The sequence below is a fragment of the Chiloscyllium plagiosum genome, chromosome 7, assembly GCF_004010195.1.
Source record: "Chiloscyllium plagiosum isolate BGI_BamShark_2017 chromosome 7, ASM401019v2, whole genome shotgun sequence".
Lineage (NCBI taxonomy): Eukaryota > Metazoa > Chordata > Chondrichthyes > Orectolobiformes > Hemiscylliidae > Chiloscyllium > Chiloscyllium plagiosum.
In genome coordinates, this window is record NC_057716.1 from 50,026,707 (window position 1) to 50,043,228 (window position 16,522).

General features: G+C 43.9%; 2 protein-coding genes across 13 annotated transcripts in view; one reads left to right on the top strand and one right to left on the bottom strand.

The window, feature by feature from the left end:
• The window catches only part of mettl5 (methyltransferase 5, N6-adenosine), a 31,492-nt gene extending 24,708 nt beyond the window's left edge, over positions 1-6,784 (bottom strand). Inside the window, exons 1-3 of one of the 3 annotated variants that reach the window (XM_043693696.1) lie at positions 6,648-6,735; positions 2,675-2,854; positions 2,245-2,558 (exon numbers count right to left, since the gene is read on the bottom strand). In XM_043693696.1, the coding sequence (XP_043549631.1) occupies positions 2,245-2,353 (109 nt within the window). In that variant the 5' untranslated portion in view covers positions 2,354-2,558; positions 2,675-2,854; positions 6,648-6,735. Of the gene's footprint in view, positions 1-2,244; positions 2,559-2,674; positions 2,855-6,647 lie in introns of all 3 variants that reach the window. The other 2 variants (XM_043693697.1, XM_043693694.1) reach the window with 2 other exon arrangements.
• A 9-nt stretch (positions 6,785-6,793) lies between these two features.
• ubr3 (ubiquitin protein ligase E3 component n-recognin 3) overlaps positions 6,794-16,522 on the top strand; it is a 351,638-nt gene continuing 341,909 nt past the window's right edge. For all 10 annotated transcript variants that reach the window (XM_043693670.1, XM_043693671.1, XM_043693672.1 and 7 more), the window contains exon 1: positions 6,794-7,221. In XM_043693670.1, coding sequence (XP_043549605.1) covers positions 6,794-7,221 — 428 coding nt within the window. The remainder of the gene's footprint in view (positions 7,222-16,522) is intronic.

Below are 16,522 nucleotides of genomic sequence, written 5' to 3' on the forward strand. Positions count from 1 at the left end.
TCTCAATGTGGGCTCCTCCACATGGGGAGACAGGATGCCAACCGGGAAACATCTCTCGGACACACGCACCAAACAATTCCACTGCCCTGTGCTGATCACTTCAACTTCCCCTCCACTCCACCAAGGATAGGCAAGTCCTGGGCCTCCTCCAACGCCGAATTTAAGCCACCCGATGCCTGGAGTAAGAAGGCTTCATCGTCCCTCTTGGGACCTTCCAAACACACAGCACCAAAGTCGATTTCACCAGTTTCCTCATCTCCCCTCACCCCACCTCATCCAATCCTCCAACTTGGCACCGCCTTCTTTAACTGTCCTTCAATCTTTCTTCGTACCTATCTGTTCTACCCGCCCCCTGACCTATCACCATCACCTCTCACTTGTATCTACCTATTGCCTTACCAGCTACCTCCAACCCAGCCCCGCCCTACCCCACCCTCCTATTTATCTCTCAGCCCCTTCCCCACCCCACAACATTACCGATAAAGGGCTCATGCCCAAAATGTTGATTCTCCTGTTCCACGGATGCTGCCTGACCTGCTGTGCTTTTCCAGTGCTACACTTTTCAACTCTGATCTCCAGCATCTGCAGATCTCACGTTCTTCTCGTTGCTGGAAGGAAGGGTCGATCAGAGGATTGGAAGGGAGGGGGAGGGACTGGGGAGGAAGTCGGGGGATGGAAAGGGTGGTTATTTGAAATTGGAGAACTTATTGTTGAGTCCTCTGGGTTGCAAGCTGCAATGGAGGGGGCTAAGGATGGTTATGTTGGAAAGGAGTGGGAAGGGGAATTAAAGTGGGCAGTGACTGGAGGTCAAATCAGCCCCTGCGGGGCCAGCCGAGATGCTCGGTGAAATGTGTTATGAGCTAAAGTTTGGTCTCGCTGATGTAGAGAAAATGACAGAGGGCACCTGATACAGTAAACTAGGTAGGAGGAGAGGCAGGAGAGCCTTTGATTGACCTGGAAGCATTGTTTGGAGCCCTGGATGGAGATGAGGAGGGTGATGTGCTTGCAGATTTTTGCATCTTTTATGCAGGTATCTGGGGGTTCTGGGGAATGGAGGAGGTGCAGTGGAGGGCTGTTAGAGGGGGGGAAACATTAGAGGGGGGAAAGCAAGTTGTTCAAAATAGGTGGACAATTGGGATGCTTGGGAGTGGAGTGTCTCCTTGTCAGAGTAGATGTGGTGGAGGAGAACATGATGGTGTTCTTGCAGGATACTGAGTGGGAGGTGGCGTGGTCCAGGTAGTTATGGGAGTCTGTGGGTTTATAGTAAACGTTTGCCTGGAGACTATTGCCAGAGATGGAAATGGAGAGGTCAAGAAAGAGGAGGGAGGTGTCGGAGATGGACCAAGTGAATTTGAGGGTGGGGTGAAAGTTGTGGGCGAACTGCTCCAGTTCGGCCTGGGCAGGATGTTGCACCAATGTTGTCATCAATGTAATGACAGAAAAATTGGGGCACAGTGTCTGTGTAGGTTATGAAGAGGGACTGTTCGACATAGCTGACAAAGAGGCAGGCGTAACTAGGGCACATCCCAGTGCCCTTGGACACCTCCTGGATTTGGAGGAAATGGGAAGAGTTAAAGGAAAAGTTATTAAGGGTGAGGACTAGTTCGGTGAGGCTGAGGAGGGTATTGGTGGAAGGGGACTGGATGGGTCTGTTGGAGAGGAAGAAGCTAATTGCGTGAAGGCCATCTTTGTGGGGTATGGACATGCATAAGGACTGCATGTCCACGGTGAAAATAAAGCACTAGGGGCTGGAGAACTAGAAATTACTAAAGAGGTGAATGGCCTGGTTAGTTCGCGGATGTAGATGGGAAGTGTTTGAACCGAGGAAGAGGATGGAGTCGAGTTAGGATGCGATCAGCTCGGTGGGGCAGGGAGACAATGGGTCTGTAGGGGTAGTTGTGCTGTTGTAGGAGCAGGTAGAACCAGGCAGCATGGGGCTGGGATACTGCAAGGTTGGAGGCAGTGGAGGGGAGATCACTGGAGGCAATGAGGGCGGACAGTGTGAATGTGGTGTCTGAGAGCTGGCATTCGGATTTTGAGAGAGGTCAGTCTGCCACAGGCGATTACAAATTGAAAATAGGCGCCGGGGAATAAACATACCTTGTGTTGATGTTTCTCTCAAAGGTTAGCTGTTTAAAATTAAGCAGTTTCTTAGTTCTCATTACTATGTTACAGTGTGATGCCGACAGTATCTTCTGGTAATTTAAAGGAAATGTAATTTTGATGAGTGTTCGCACCGCTTACCTGCTATATGCGGGCTCGTGGGATATTGTTCAAGGAGTAACTTCGGCTGCTCAAAACCATCCACTCGCTGCAATAAACTCTCCAATTCTTTCAGCTTGAGACGCTTCATGGTTTTTGTAGCCCGTGTGCAACCAACTCCAACCCCTGACTACAAGCAGAGCCCAATTCTTCAGTTCCGAAGAAATGATATTGGGCTCGAAACATCAACTCTCTCTCCACAGATGCTGCTGGCCAGATTTGCTGAGTTGCTCCAATACGTTCTTCTGGTTTTCGATCCTCTAGTCCCTAAGATTCATAAATCATGCCAAGCTCAGCTGATGGAAAGGAAAGAATACAACGTTTAAATAAGGAGTGAACAAAGGGAAACATGACAATAAAAATCTGAGTTAGTGATACGGCAACGGGTGAAAAAGTGGGTTAGGTTTCCCACCTGAAACAACAATTCCTCATTGACCAGATAAGTTGGTGAGATAACATCCTCCTTCGAGGTGACCGAGCACTAAGATCCGTGGCTTTGGGTTTCAGCCAGATAGCGAGTACTCTGTTAAGGTTACCTAGCTGTGTTCTATTTGCATCTCTTAAAATCCTGTCCTGGATATACACAAATCTCCTTCAAAGATAAAATTGAGAAGAGTCATAGAGATGTACAGCACGGAAACCGATCTTTCGGTCCAACTCGTCCAGATATCGACCAGATATCCCAACCCAATTTACTCCCAACTGCTAGCACCTGTCCCATATCCCTCCAAACCCTGGCTATTCAGAAACCTATCCAGATACCTTTTAAATTTGTTGTACTAGCCTCCACTACTTCCTCTGGCAGCTCATTCCATACACTTACCACCCTCTGAAAAAGTTGCCCCTTAAGTTTCTTTTATACCTTTTCCCTCTCACGCTAAACCTATGCCCTCTAGTTCTGGACTCTCCGATCCCAGGGAAGAAACTTTGTCTATTTATCCTATTCATGCCCCTTCTGCTCTTATAAACCTCTTTAAGGTCACTCCTCAGCCTCCAACGCTCCAGGGAAAACAGCCCTAGCCTATTCAACCTCTTCCTATAGCTCAAATCCTCCAACCCTGGGAACATCCTTGTAAATCTTTTCTGAATGTTTTCAAGTTACACAACATTCTCCCGATTGAAGGAGACCAGAACTGCACACAATATTCCAACAGTGGCCTAACTAAAGTCCTGTATAACTACAATATGACCTCCCAACCCCTGTACTCAATACTCTGACCAATAAAGAAAAGCATACCAAACACCTTCTTCGCTATCCTATCCATCTGCAACTCTACTTTCAAGGAGCTATGAATCTGCACTCCAAAGTCTCTTTGTTCAGCAACACTCCCTAGGACCTTACCATTATGCATATAATTCCTGTTAAGATATGTTTTCCTAAAATGCAGCATCTCACATTTATCTAACTTAAACTCCATCTGCCACAGAGGGTAGATTGGTTTTCAGACTGGAGACCTGTGACCAGTGAAATGCCACAATGATAGGTGCTAGATCCATTGGCTTTTGCCATTTATAAATAAATATTTGGGATGGTCATATTGCAGCTGTACAGGTTGGAATACCATGCTTCTAGGAATTCTCAGGCATGTCTCTGTTTGGCTTGTCCTAGGATGGATGTGGTGTGCTTCCTCATATGTATTCCAACTGGAACTCTATCAACAAGCTTATTGACTTGGATCCCATTTATCAACTTCTGAGAAAAAGAACAGGAAATGACATCCCCACAGGAAATGACATCACCAACCCAAGGAAACCTAAACACAAATAGAAAGTGGGTCATAACACTAGTGCTTCATTGGAGGCTCCCTAGTATGATGATGAAATGTATGAAACTGGATCTTCCAGGTCAGTGAGCAAATTTACATCCATAAATGCTTTGGATATAAACGTAAGAGGTATGTTAATAAGTTTGCAGATGACACTAAATTTGGAGGTGTAGTGGACAACAAAGGTTACCTCAGAGTTCAATGGGATCTTGATCAGATGGAGAAATGGGCTGAGGAGTGGCAGACAGGGTTCAATTTAATTCAGGTAAGTGTGAGGTGTTGCATTTTGGAAAGGCAAATCAGAACAGGTTTGAGCAGGTGGCCAAATGGTACAACTTAATGGTAAGGTCCTAGGGAACGTTACTGAACAAAGAGACCTTGGAGTGCTGGTTCATAGTTCCTTGAAAGTAGAGTCACACGTAGATAGGATAGTGGGAAAGGTGTTTGGTCTGCTTGCCTTTATTGGTTAGTGCACTGAATATAAGAGTTGGATGGTCATATTGCAGCTGTACAGGTTTGGCCACTTTTGGAGGAGTACTTGTGATTTTGGTCTCTCCTATTGGAAGGATGGTGTGAAACTTGAAAGGGTTCAGAAAGGATTCATGACAATATTGCCAACCTTGGAGGGTTTGAGCTATAGGGAAAGGCTGAATAGGCTGGGGCTATTTTCCCTGGAGCATCAGAGGTTGAGTGGTGACCTTAGAGAGGTTTATAAAATCATAAGTGGCATATATATGGTAAATAGGCAAGGTCTTTTCCCTGGGGAGAGGGATTCCAAAACTGGAGGGATTGGTTTAGTGTGAGAGGGGAAAGATATAAAAGGGACCTGAGGGTGGTGCATGTTTGGAATGAACTGCTAAAGGAAGTGGTGGAGACTGGTACAATTACAACATTTAAAAGGCATCTGGACTCCTATATGAATAGGAAGGGTTTAGAGGGATATGGACCAAATGGGATTCTATATATATAAATACAGGATATTTGGTTGGCATTGATGAGTTAGATAAAAGGGTCTGTTTCCATACTTTACATCTCTATGACTTTAAGTGAAAGAAGATCAGCAAGAATGAAAACATCTAGCGAATTTAATATCACAATGAACAAAGAAACAAAAGTTAGTGGTAAAAGCAGCAATGATTGTCTAATATTCTATCACAGTATCTATCTACAAAACATATATATTTTCATGTCAAACAGCTGTTTATTTAAATAAAAGTTATTTGCTGGTTATTGATTAGCAGTGTTATACAAGGATTATTTTATTATGGGACGAATTGTGAATAGAACTGTTGAACTCAGATGGAACTGAACTGAAGCTAAATATAAAAGGTCAATTTAATGTGGTAGAGAAGCATAATGGAATTATATACTGGGAGAGGGTGAGAATTACATTATCTGCAATACTTCTAATGTATGTGTATTGCCTATGATTTTGGAACTGAGGAAAAGGTTTCTCAATGCTGTATTATAATCAATTATAAATTTGTTTTGGAAGTCTAAGTCTGACAAATTACAATGCAATTCATTTAGTTCAATGCATTCCAACATCAATGACAACACTTTAATATTACTAAGATAACATGAGACTTGGGAGCTGGGCCATTTGGTCCTTCAATCTTGCTCCATCATTCAGAAGATCATGACTGTAAGCTCCCTGTTTACATGTTCATTATTTAGCCCCTCTTCCAACTTTTACGTCAAGATTTTATTTTAACAGAATTTGAAATTGCAAATGCTTAATTTTTATGACACTTAAGATTTGCGATTCAGTCAAAAACTTGAAGCATTATAAACATGGTGCTATTTTCATTAAAATTGCTCTAAAAGTAGTTTACTGCTTTTCACTAAATTCCTACGCACAAGGCAGCAGGGTGAATGTGGGCAGCGGTATTGGGAAAAGATGTGCGTTTGATGGGGAAATTTGCAGCATAGGGGACAGTGTGAGAAACGGGGGGGGGGGGGTGGTTTGCAGGGTCCTTGAGGTAGGTATATGCAAAACACGTGTTGAGAAGGTTCTCCTTTAAAGTTGGACAATTTTAAAAATTTCCCAGACAGGAACTCTGTCCTTTAGGTGCAACATATTTGTTGCCTAAACCTAAGCATTAAAATAACTCGCTATTCTCTCTGGAAATGCAACCATCAGTTGTTAAATGCGAGCATACGCACAAATGGTTGCATAAATGATTATCGTGTCCTCCCATGCCAGCTGAAGCGGGCCTTACTTTTATTGTTTGTGATGGGGTCGGCCTGCCAACACCAACATTCCCAACCAACTTTCACTTGCTCAAAACCTATTAGATTTCCAACTGTGTTCTGTTCTGATGAAAAGTCAAACTTGAAACGTTAACCCTTGAAACGTTTTCTTCCCACAGACCTGATTGTGCATTTCCAACAAATTCCTGTCATTTCGTTCAGATTTCAAGCTGCTTTGCTATTTGTGTGTTGCAGCAAAAATATTTACATTGAACGTATGTGCTTGTTCGCGCACACGCACATTTCAAAGAATCGTAAGTTCCTCCTGCACCATTTCTAGGAGTTATAATTTTTCGGAATGAGGGACTAGAAACAAGTCTCTGTGAATATCTCTGCCACATCCCCCTCCCCGGGAAACGCGCTTACCAACTGTAGTGAAGAGCACTTCCGGAAAGAGGCGCGCAGACATTCTACCTGCTTCCGGCGGCGGGTGAACTCTCACGAGAGTTGGCAGCAGGCTGCTCCAAGAACAAAATAAATAAGCAGGCTCGGCTGGCCGGCTGCGGGCCGCTATGGCGGCGTCACTACTGGGCCGGGACAAGAGGAGTACGGCCGCTTCGCTGAAGGCTGAGTGCAGCCGGCAGGATGGTAGGGGCGTGCAGCTGCTCGGAGAGCTGCTGGATAGCGTCCTGAGCCCGGAGAGAGCGGTGGCCGAGGCCGAGGTGATCGAGTGGTGCAAGAGCCTGATGGCCGGTGGCGAGAGCTTCGATGACTTCTGTAAAATGGTGCGCGGCTATGACAACGCGACCCTCTGCGGCTTGGTGTGGACCGCCAACTTCGTGGCGTACCGCTGCAGGACGTGCGGGATCTCGCCGTGTATGTCCCTGTGCGCCGAGTGCTTCAACGCCGGAGAACACACGGGTCACGATTTCAACATGTTTCGGAGTCAGGCGGGCGGGGCCTGTGACTGCGGGGACAGCAGTGTGATGCGGGAAAGTGGGTGAGTGAAGAGAGCCCTGAAACAGGAGCTCTGAGCCTATATCTGACCCGGGCACCTCTCTCGTAATAAACTCCGGATCAAGGACAGCCCTTGCATTTTTTTAAAATAAACTTTATTTTAAAACCAGTAACAGTTTACATTCACCGGGTATTTGTTGATGTTGACCTTAGGCCAAGAGTAGCAAAATTAGCACTTGTTTGTAAACTTTCCGTGCTCCGTTGCCAATACGTAAGATCCCTGTGGCTCTTTACTGGTGCTATCCAGAGATTTCGGAATGTTTCTTTACCCGTATTTTGTAAGAATCGGGAATGCTGTGCTGAGATAAACGTTACAATATAAGTAGTTAAAGGTAGAAATGCATTTAGTAAATATTTTAAAAAGTAGAATTACTCCCTCTTTCTTAAAAATAAGGGTTTGTTTATGTAAACCTGCTGCAAGTTTGGAAGGTTTCGAGTTTTGTGTTGACGTGTCACTAAATAACATTAAATCACTGACGGACTTCTGTCACAATCGTAAATATCGTGTGACATTTTAGGTATTACCCGCATACGACAGCGTATAAGTGTAGGTGTGATGCCCATACAAATTTATCCCCGAAGCACAAATTTTACAAGTAACAGCACTGATTCCTTCATGTCGTGAACCATCTCAAAAAATAATAATAGTACGGAGAAGTTAACGTTTTGCTGGTGTGAGCAGTCGCCGAGTCCGACAGCATTTATGGATAGCTAACTAATTCATCGGTTTGTATTTACTGAAAACAAGAAATGCTGAAGATCACAGGCGGGCAGGCAGCATCCATGGAAAAAAAGCAACCGAACGTTTCGACTCTGGATGACTTTTTCAGAGTTGACATGAAATATGCAGCAGACAGTGTTTATGCAATATTTGGGGGTGAAGGAATGTTTGGGGGAAAATATGTTAATAGTTCAGATTAAGTGATTCAACGTTCTTTCTTCCTACTCCATCCACTATTGCATAGATGCTACCCCCTCCACACTTCACGTGTGACGAAGAGTCATCTAGACAGGAAAGCTAGCTTGCTTTATCTCCATAGATGTTGCCTGACCTGCTGTGATCTCCAGTTTTCTTTTGTTGTCAGATACCAGCATCTGCAGTAGTTTGCCCCTAAACTGATGATCTTTCACGTTTGTGACTTTCTTCAGAACTGACCCTGAAGCATTAACTTGTTTTTTCAATGGGTGCTGCCTGATCTGTCGACCACTTTCTGTTTTTGGAATATAGGAGTAGCCATTGGCTACTCCATCATGATTGATCACTTACAACATTGATTTTCCCACACACACTTCCCCATGTTTCTCGATGTCATTAGTATCCAAAAATAAATCGACCTCTGACTTGAACGTACTCAGTGGCTGAACTTTCACAGCTTTTAGGGCATAGAATTCCAAAGATTTACTGCTCCTGAGTGAAGAAGTTTCTCCTCATGTTGGACCTAAATAGCTTGTCTGGGTTCTAAACTCCAAAACTCCCCCTCCTTAATCAGGAAAGAATCCTACCTGTATCTTCCCTATTGAGGCCTGTAAGGATTTTATAAATTTCGGTTAAATCACTTTCTCTCTTTTTAAACTTAAGAGAAGGCGCTGCCTCCTACAGGAACAATCCTGTTGTCCCATGGATTATTCTGGTGAATATTCGCTATAGCCCCTTTATGGCAAGTATATCCTTCCTTTTAAGAAGCCTTGCACAACAAAATTTAAGGTGCAATCTCAAAAAGATTCTACAGAAATGAAGCAGAACATTTTTATTCCTGTACTCCAATCCTCTTATGATAAAGGCCAATCTACCATATGCCTTCCTAACTGATTGCTGCACTTGCATGTTGGATTTCAGTGACTCATGAATATTGATATCCAGCTCTCTTTTGACATCAATATTTCCCAATTTCTCCCCAATTAAGAAAAACTTTGCACCTCTTCATCCAATCAAAGGGATGACCTCAAACGTGCTATCATAGAGATGTACAGCATGGAGATAGACCCTTCGGTCCAACTTGTCCATTCCAACTAGTTATCCTCACCTAATCCAGTCCCATTTGCCAGCACTTGTCTCATATTCCTCTAAATCCTTCCTATTCATATACCCATCCAGATGTGTTTTAAATGCTATAATTGTACCATCCTCCACCACTGGCAGCTCATTCCATACATGCACCAACCTCTGCGTGAAAAAGTTGTCCCTTAGGTCTCTTTTATATCTTTTTTCCCCCCTCATCCTAAACCTATGTCCTCTAGTTCTGGACTCCCCCACCCCAGGGAAAAGACTTTGTTTATTCCTATCCATGCCCCTCATGATTTTATAAACCTCTATAAGGTCACCCCTCAGCCTTCGACGCTCCAGGGGGAACAGCCCCAGCTTGTTCAGCCTCTCCCTATAGCTCAAATCCTCCAACCCTGCAACATCTTTGTAAATCTTTTCAGAGCCCTTTCACATTTCACAACATCCTTCCAATAGGAAGGAGACCAGAATTGCATGCAATATTCCAAAAGTGGCCTAACCAATGTCCTGTACACCCGCAACATGACCTCCCAACTCCTGTACTCAATACTCTGACCAATAAAGGAAATCATACCAAACGCCGCCTTCCCTATCCTATCTACCTGCGACCGTACTTTCAAGGAGCTATGAACCTGCACTCCAAGGTCTTGTTGTTCAGCAACACTCTCTCGGACCTTACCATTAAGTGTATAAGTCCTGGTAAGATTTGCTTTCCCAATATGCAGCACCTCGCATTTACTTAAATTAAACTCCATCTGCCACTTTTTGGCCCATTGGCCCATCTGATCAAGATCCTGTTGCAATCTGAGGTAACCTTCACTGTCCACTACACCTCCAATTTTTTGTGTCACTTGTAAACTTACTAACTATACCTATTATGCACACATCCAAATTATTTATATAAATGATGAAAAATAGTGCACCTAGCACCGATCTTTGTGGCACTCCACCGGTCACAGGCCTCCAGTCTGAAAAACAACCCTCCACCACCACCCTCTGTCTTCTACCTTTGAGCCAGTTCTGTATCCAAATGGCTAGTTCTCCCTGTATTCCATGCAATCTAACCTTGCTAACCAGTCTCCCATGAGGAGCCTTGCTGAACATCTTGCTGAAGTTCACATAGATTGCATCCACTGCTCTGTCCTCATCAATCCTCTTTCTTACTTCAAAAACCTCAATCAAGTTCATGAGACATTATTTCCCATGCACAAAGCCACGCTGACTTCCCTAATCAGTCCTTGCCTTTGCAAATACGTAAATCCTGTCTCTGAATTCCCTCTGACAGCTTGCCCACCATCAATATCAGGCTCACCTATAGTTCCCTGGCTTGACCTTTCCAACTTTCTTAAATAGTGGCAATACGTTAGTCAACCTCCAGTCTTCCAGCATCTTACCTCTGACTGTTGATGATACAAATATCTCAGCAAGCAGTCAAGCAATCACTTGCCTAACTTCCCACAGAATTCTTGAGCACACCTGATCAGGTCCTGGGTATTTGACCATATCTGTGCATTTCAAGACATGCTGCACCTCCTTCTCTGTAATATGGACATTTTTCAAGTTGTCACCAAGTATTCCGCCCGCGCCCCCCCCCCCGCATTCTATAAATTCCATGAGCTTCTCCCCAGTACACACTGATGCAAAATACTCGTTTAGTATCTCCTCCATCTCCTGTGGCTGCACATAGGCTGCCTTGCTGAGGGGCCCTGTTGTCTCCTGATTCACCCTTTTGTCCTTTAATTTATTTATAAAAACTCTTTGGATTCTCCTTTACCTTATTTGCCAAAGCTATCTCGTGTCCCCTTTTTGCCCTCCTGATTTTCCCCCTGAAGTATACTCCTACTGGATACACTCAATTTCTGCTGTCCATATCTGATATATGCTTCCTTCTTTTTGTTCACTAAAACTTCAATTTCTTAGTCATCCAGCATTTCCTGCATCTATCAGCTTATTCTGTCAACTTCACAGGGATATACTGTCTCTAGACCCTCGTTATTTCATTTCTGAAGGCTTTGCATTTTCTAGCCGTCCCTTCATCTGTGAGCATCTGCCTCCTGTCATCTTTTGAAAGTTCTTGCCTAATAATGTCAAAATTAGCCTTCCTCCAGTTTAGAACTTCAACTTTTAGATCTGGTCTATCCTTTTCCATCACTATTTTATTTCCCAAGAGTAGGTAAAGTTTTGCACCTTCTCTAGTAGGAACATCCACATACCGAATCTGAAAATTTTCTGGTACGCACTTAACAAATTCCTCTCCATCTAAAGACTTAACACTATGGCAGTCCCAGACTATGTTTGGAAACCATAACCACCCTAGTATTCTTATAGATGAATGCCATCTACTTCCAAATTTTTTGTCAATTTCCTGCTGACTATTAGGCGGTCCATAATATAATCAGAATAAGGTGATCATCTCTTTTCATATTTCTCAGTTCCACCCGAATAACTTTCCTGGATGCAATCGCAGGAATATCCTCCCCAAGTACAGCAGTAACACTATCCCTTATCAAAAACGCCACTCCCCCTCCTTTTTTTTTCTCCCCCCCCCCCCCCCCCCACTTTTCTATCCTTCCTACAGCATTTGTTATCCATAGTATATTTCATCTGCCATAGTATTGCCAACTCACTCCGTCTGTCTCTTGAAGCCTCTTTACACCTTGTGTCATCTGCAAATTTGGGAATATAACATTTGGTCCTAATGCCGCTGAGGCTCAAGCACTGATCTTTGCAGTGGTCCACTAGTTCTACCCTGGCAGTCTTGGAATGACATATTTCATCCTACTTGGTTTTCGTTCTGTTCATCAAACTTTAATCCATGCTGGTATATTGCTGTCGATTCCAAGGGCTATGGGTTTGTTTATTAACCTCCTATGCAAGGCCTTATTGAAACATTCTGAAAATCCAAAGACATGCCATCATTAGTTTTCCCCTTTTTTTTTACTTTTGCTAGTAACATCCTGAAGCTACACAACTTTATCAGACTTGCTTTCTGTTTTAATAATCTGTTTATTATTTTCTAAGTATACAGTTAATCATATTGCTTAAAATAATTTGTAGCATTTTCCCTACCATTTATGTCCGGTTAACTGGTCTTAAATTTCCTCAGTGGTGTGTTTGCAAAATTCCAATCTGCAGGCTACAGAATGTATAGAATTTCGCAAAGTGATCAATGTATTTACCCCTATAGATAGCTTTCAGTATCAGAATGTATATTATTTTCAGATCTTTAGAGTTTGTCAACTATCCATGTCATTAATTTCTCCTGTGCTACTTCATTTGACTAATTGCTTTCAGTTCAGCATTCTCATTGGTTCCTTTGATACTCCTCTTGGAAGATTTCTTGTAGCTTCTTCCATGAAGATGGGCACAAAAGTAATCATTTAGCTTCTGTCATTTCCCTACATCCTGTTATAATTTCAGATCTTTTGATTTTCAGCATCTCCTGTATTTTGCATTTATTATAACTGTTGGGAAAGACCGTTTTCAAGATTGCTTTTGATGGGGCAATGACTTTCATTGATAATTGGAGAGATTATAATGATACCTCGAAGGTAGCAAAGCATCCCATGGCCCTTCATGTGAATGTTATGCAATCAAATTTAACAAGCTACAATAAGAAATTGTTGGGTTGGTGATCAAAATTTAAAATAACAACTTAAGGACCATCTTAAATGAAAAAACTGAGATTGAGAAGAATTCCAGGGCCTGGAGTCTCGGTAGTGAAAGACATGGCTGTCAGTGATGGAGTGATAAAAATTGGTGAGTATGCAAGAAGTCAGAATTGGAGAGGCAAAACATTCTTTCAGAGTTGTATGGCTAAAAGAGGTGACTGAGAATAAGAATGGTGAGGTAATGCAGGGATTTGAATACAAGGATGAGAATTTTAAATTTTTCAGGGTGTGAAAGCCAGAGTAGGTCAGTGGACATGTGTGAGTAGGAATCGCTGAGTTAGGACACTAGTGGTTGTGCTTGGGATGAAGTCAAGTTGGCAGGATATTAATCAGAAGAGCATTGGAATAGTTGGACCTGACCATGATATAAGAGCATGGGTGCGGTTTTCAGTAACCGATGGATTGGGGCAGGATGGTGATTGGTAAAATCAGAGAATTTAACTCATGGTTTGGGTAAATGCTTGCTGGTTCCTCTTTATATGAAATATGACACCAGAGATGTGAATTGTCAAGTTTAACCTGGAAGTGCCACTGGACTGGGGTGGACAAAGTCAGGAGTCCCATGGCACCAGGTTATAGTACAATGGATTTATTTGAAAATACAAACTTTGATATGCTGCTGCTTTGTCAGATAGCTGACTTGTTAAAGATAAAAAGGAAATTGCCCATTCCTTTCACTCCTCCCTGCCACAAGCCGGATTAATTCCTCCCACTAACCAACCAGGTTGTACCCTTTACCTGTCTTCACCTATCCACACTTTGCCACTCTGCCCTGCCATCCCCTTTACCTGCAGCACCCCCCACACCCACCCCCAGCCTTGAAGGAGGGTTACACCTGAAACGTCGACATCTCCACCTCCCTGATGCTGCCTGGCTTGCTGTGTTCTTCCAACCTTCTGTCAGTTTATTGTCAGGTAGCTGGGCAGTTGCCAGCCAGCTGGGTGCAGTGTGCATGTCTGCTGAGCCACAGTGGCCTGTGGTGGGGCCATACTTTGAATAAAAAGTGTGCTGGAGAAACTGAGCAGGTTGGCAGCATCTGTGAAGAGAGCAACAGTTAGTATTTTGAGTCTGATATGAAACTAATTTTTGATTCAGATCTCCAGCATCTGCAGTATTTTGCTGTAAATACATCGAAGGAAGTCTCTCCTGAATTGTTTTTATCTTTGTCCCTCACTTTCCTCCTCCTCTAAGGCACTCTTTAAAACTCACCTCTTCGACCAAGCCTTTGATTGTCTGCCCAGTTTTTAAAATTCATTCACAGGATGTGAGCATTTCTGGTTAGGCTAGCATTAATTGTCCAGAAGACAGAAGAGTGGAACTGGAGTGTAGTTTTAACTAGATCTCCCTATTTTTATCCACATTCCTTTTGAAATAAAGATCAACATTCCATTCTCCTACCTGCTGAACTAGGATGCTAACATACATGAGAACCCACCAGATCCCCCTCTGCGGCAGCTTTAAGCAGTCTTTCCCAATTTACAAAATATTTAATGCTTCTATTCATTCCAAAGTGTATAACTTCACATTTTCTCACATTATATCCCATCTGCCAAGTTTTTGACTACTGACTCAACCTGACTGAATTCCTCTGTAGACTTGTTTCACCTATACTGCTTGCCTTTCTGTCAATTGTTTGTGTCACCTGCAAACATGGCGGTAGCACGTTCATTTGTGCCGCCCAAGTGATTATTATAAGTAATTGTGACCTTCTCGCTGAAACTGTGGCACTCCACTATTTACAGGTTGCCATCCTAAAATGCTCCCTTTAACCAACCCTGTCTCCTCTTAGTTATGCAATCCGTGCTGAAAGATATTTTCTCATCAGCCTGTTCAGAGGTGTTATGATGCACCTCTTGTGGCAGATGGGACATGGGCCTGGGCCTCCTGGCTCTGAGATAGGGAGACTACCACTGTACCATTAGAGCCCTTTTCTGTCTGTCTTAAGTCGCCTTGTGTGCGATCTCTTTTTATTAAATGCTTTTTTGGCAATCCAGATTTGTTACATGTAGCAACTTTGTTCGATCCTCCAACAGCTCATTACAGCCTTTTTTTAAGAAAAATGGGCAAAATTGAGAAATTCTAGAGGTAAGGTCAGAGTTGATATCGAGGTCCCATTTGATCTAGCATGGCAGCAAGGAGTTCTAGGTGTGTGTGTGCGTGCATGGTTATGAGATCTCATCTGTTTTGAACCATACTTCTAACAAAGAAAGATGGCTGTGTTTGTTAGAGATCAGTCACCTTGGCTCCAGGACATCTCAGCGGAATTCCTCAGGAGAGTAACCTAGGCTCCATCTTCAGCTGCTTCATCAGTGACCTTCTTTCTATCAGATGTAGCAATGTGCAATCATTGCTGAATAGTTTTCAGTACCATTTGTGATTCCTCTGGATGTAAGTTCGCTTGCTGAGTTGGGAGGTTTGTTTTTAGACATTTCATCACCATACTAGGCAGCATCAATGAGCCTCTGGTGAAGCGCTGGTGGTATGTCCTGCTTTCTATTTGTGGTGTTTGTTACAGTCCTAGCAAGGTATTTTGTAAATGACATTAGTTTTGCTTATTGTTTGTATAGGGTCCTTCAAGTTCATTAGCCGCTATTTTAGTGTTATTAGATTTGTGGGCTACCATGATGCCAAGAGGTCTGAGTAGTCTAGAAGTCATTTCCAAGATGTCTTTGATGTAGGGGAGAGTGGCTAGGGATTCTGGACATGTTTTGGCTGCTTGTTTGGGTTTGTTGCTGAGGAATCGGTGAACTGTGTTTATTGAGTACCCGTTCTTCTTGAATACATTGTATAGGTATTTCTCTTCGGCTCTTCGGGCGGCACAGTGGCTCAGTGGTTAGCACTGCTGCCTCAAAGTACCAGGGATCCAGGTTCAATTCCTGCCTCTGGCAACTGTCTGTGTGAAGTTTGCACATTCTCCCTGTGTCTATGTGGGTTTCCTCTGGGTGCTCTGGTTTCCCACAATAGGAGAAAATGAGGACTGCAGATGCTGGAGATCCGAGCTGAAAAATGTGTTGCTGGAAAAGCGCAGCAGGTCAGGCAGCATCCAAGGAGCAGGAGAATCGATGTTTCATGCATAAGCCCTTCTTCAGGAGTGAGAAAGGTGTGCTAAGCAGGCTAAGATAAAAGGTAGGGAGGAGGGACTTGGGGGAGGGGCGTTGGGAATGCGATAGGTGAGGGTAATAGGCCGGAGAGGGGGTGGGGGCCGAGAGGTCGGGAAGAAGAGGTTAGGTTGGTGGGGGTGTGGATCTGACGAGGGAGTACTCCCTCCCACTCCCTCGTCACACCCCTATCAGCATTCAGGAGAAACCACTCCCTCCGTGACTCCCTCATCACCTGCACATCCACACATATCATTTACTGTATCCGCTGCACCCAATGTGGTCTCCTCGACATTGGGGAGACAGGCCGCCTACTTGCGGAATGTTTCAGGGAACACCTCTGGGACACCCGCACCAACCAACCCAACCATCCTGTGGCTGAACACTTTAACTCCCCTCCCACTCTGCCAATGACATGCAGGTCCTTGGACTCCTCCATCGCCAGACCCTGGCCACACGACGCCTGGAGGAAGAGCGCCTCATCTTCTGCCTAGAAACCCTCCAACCACACGG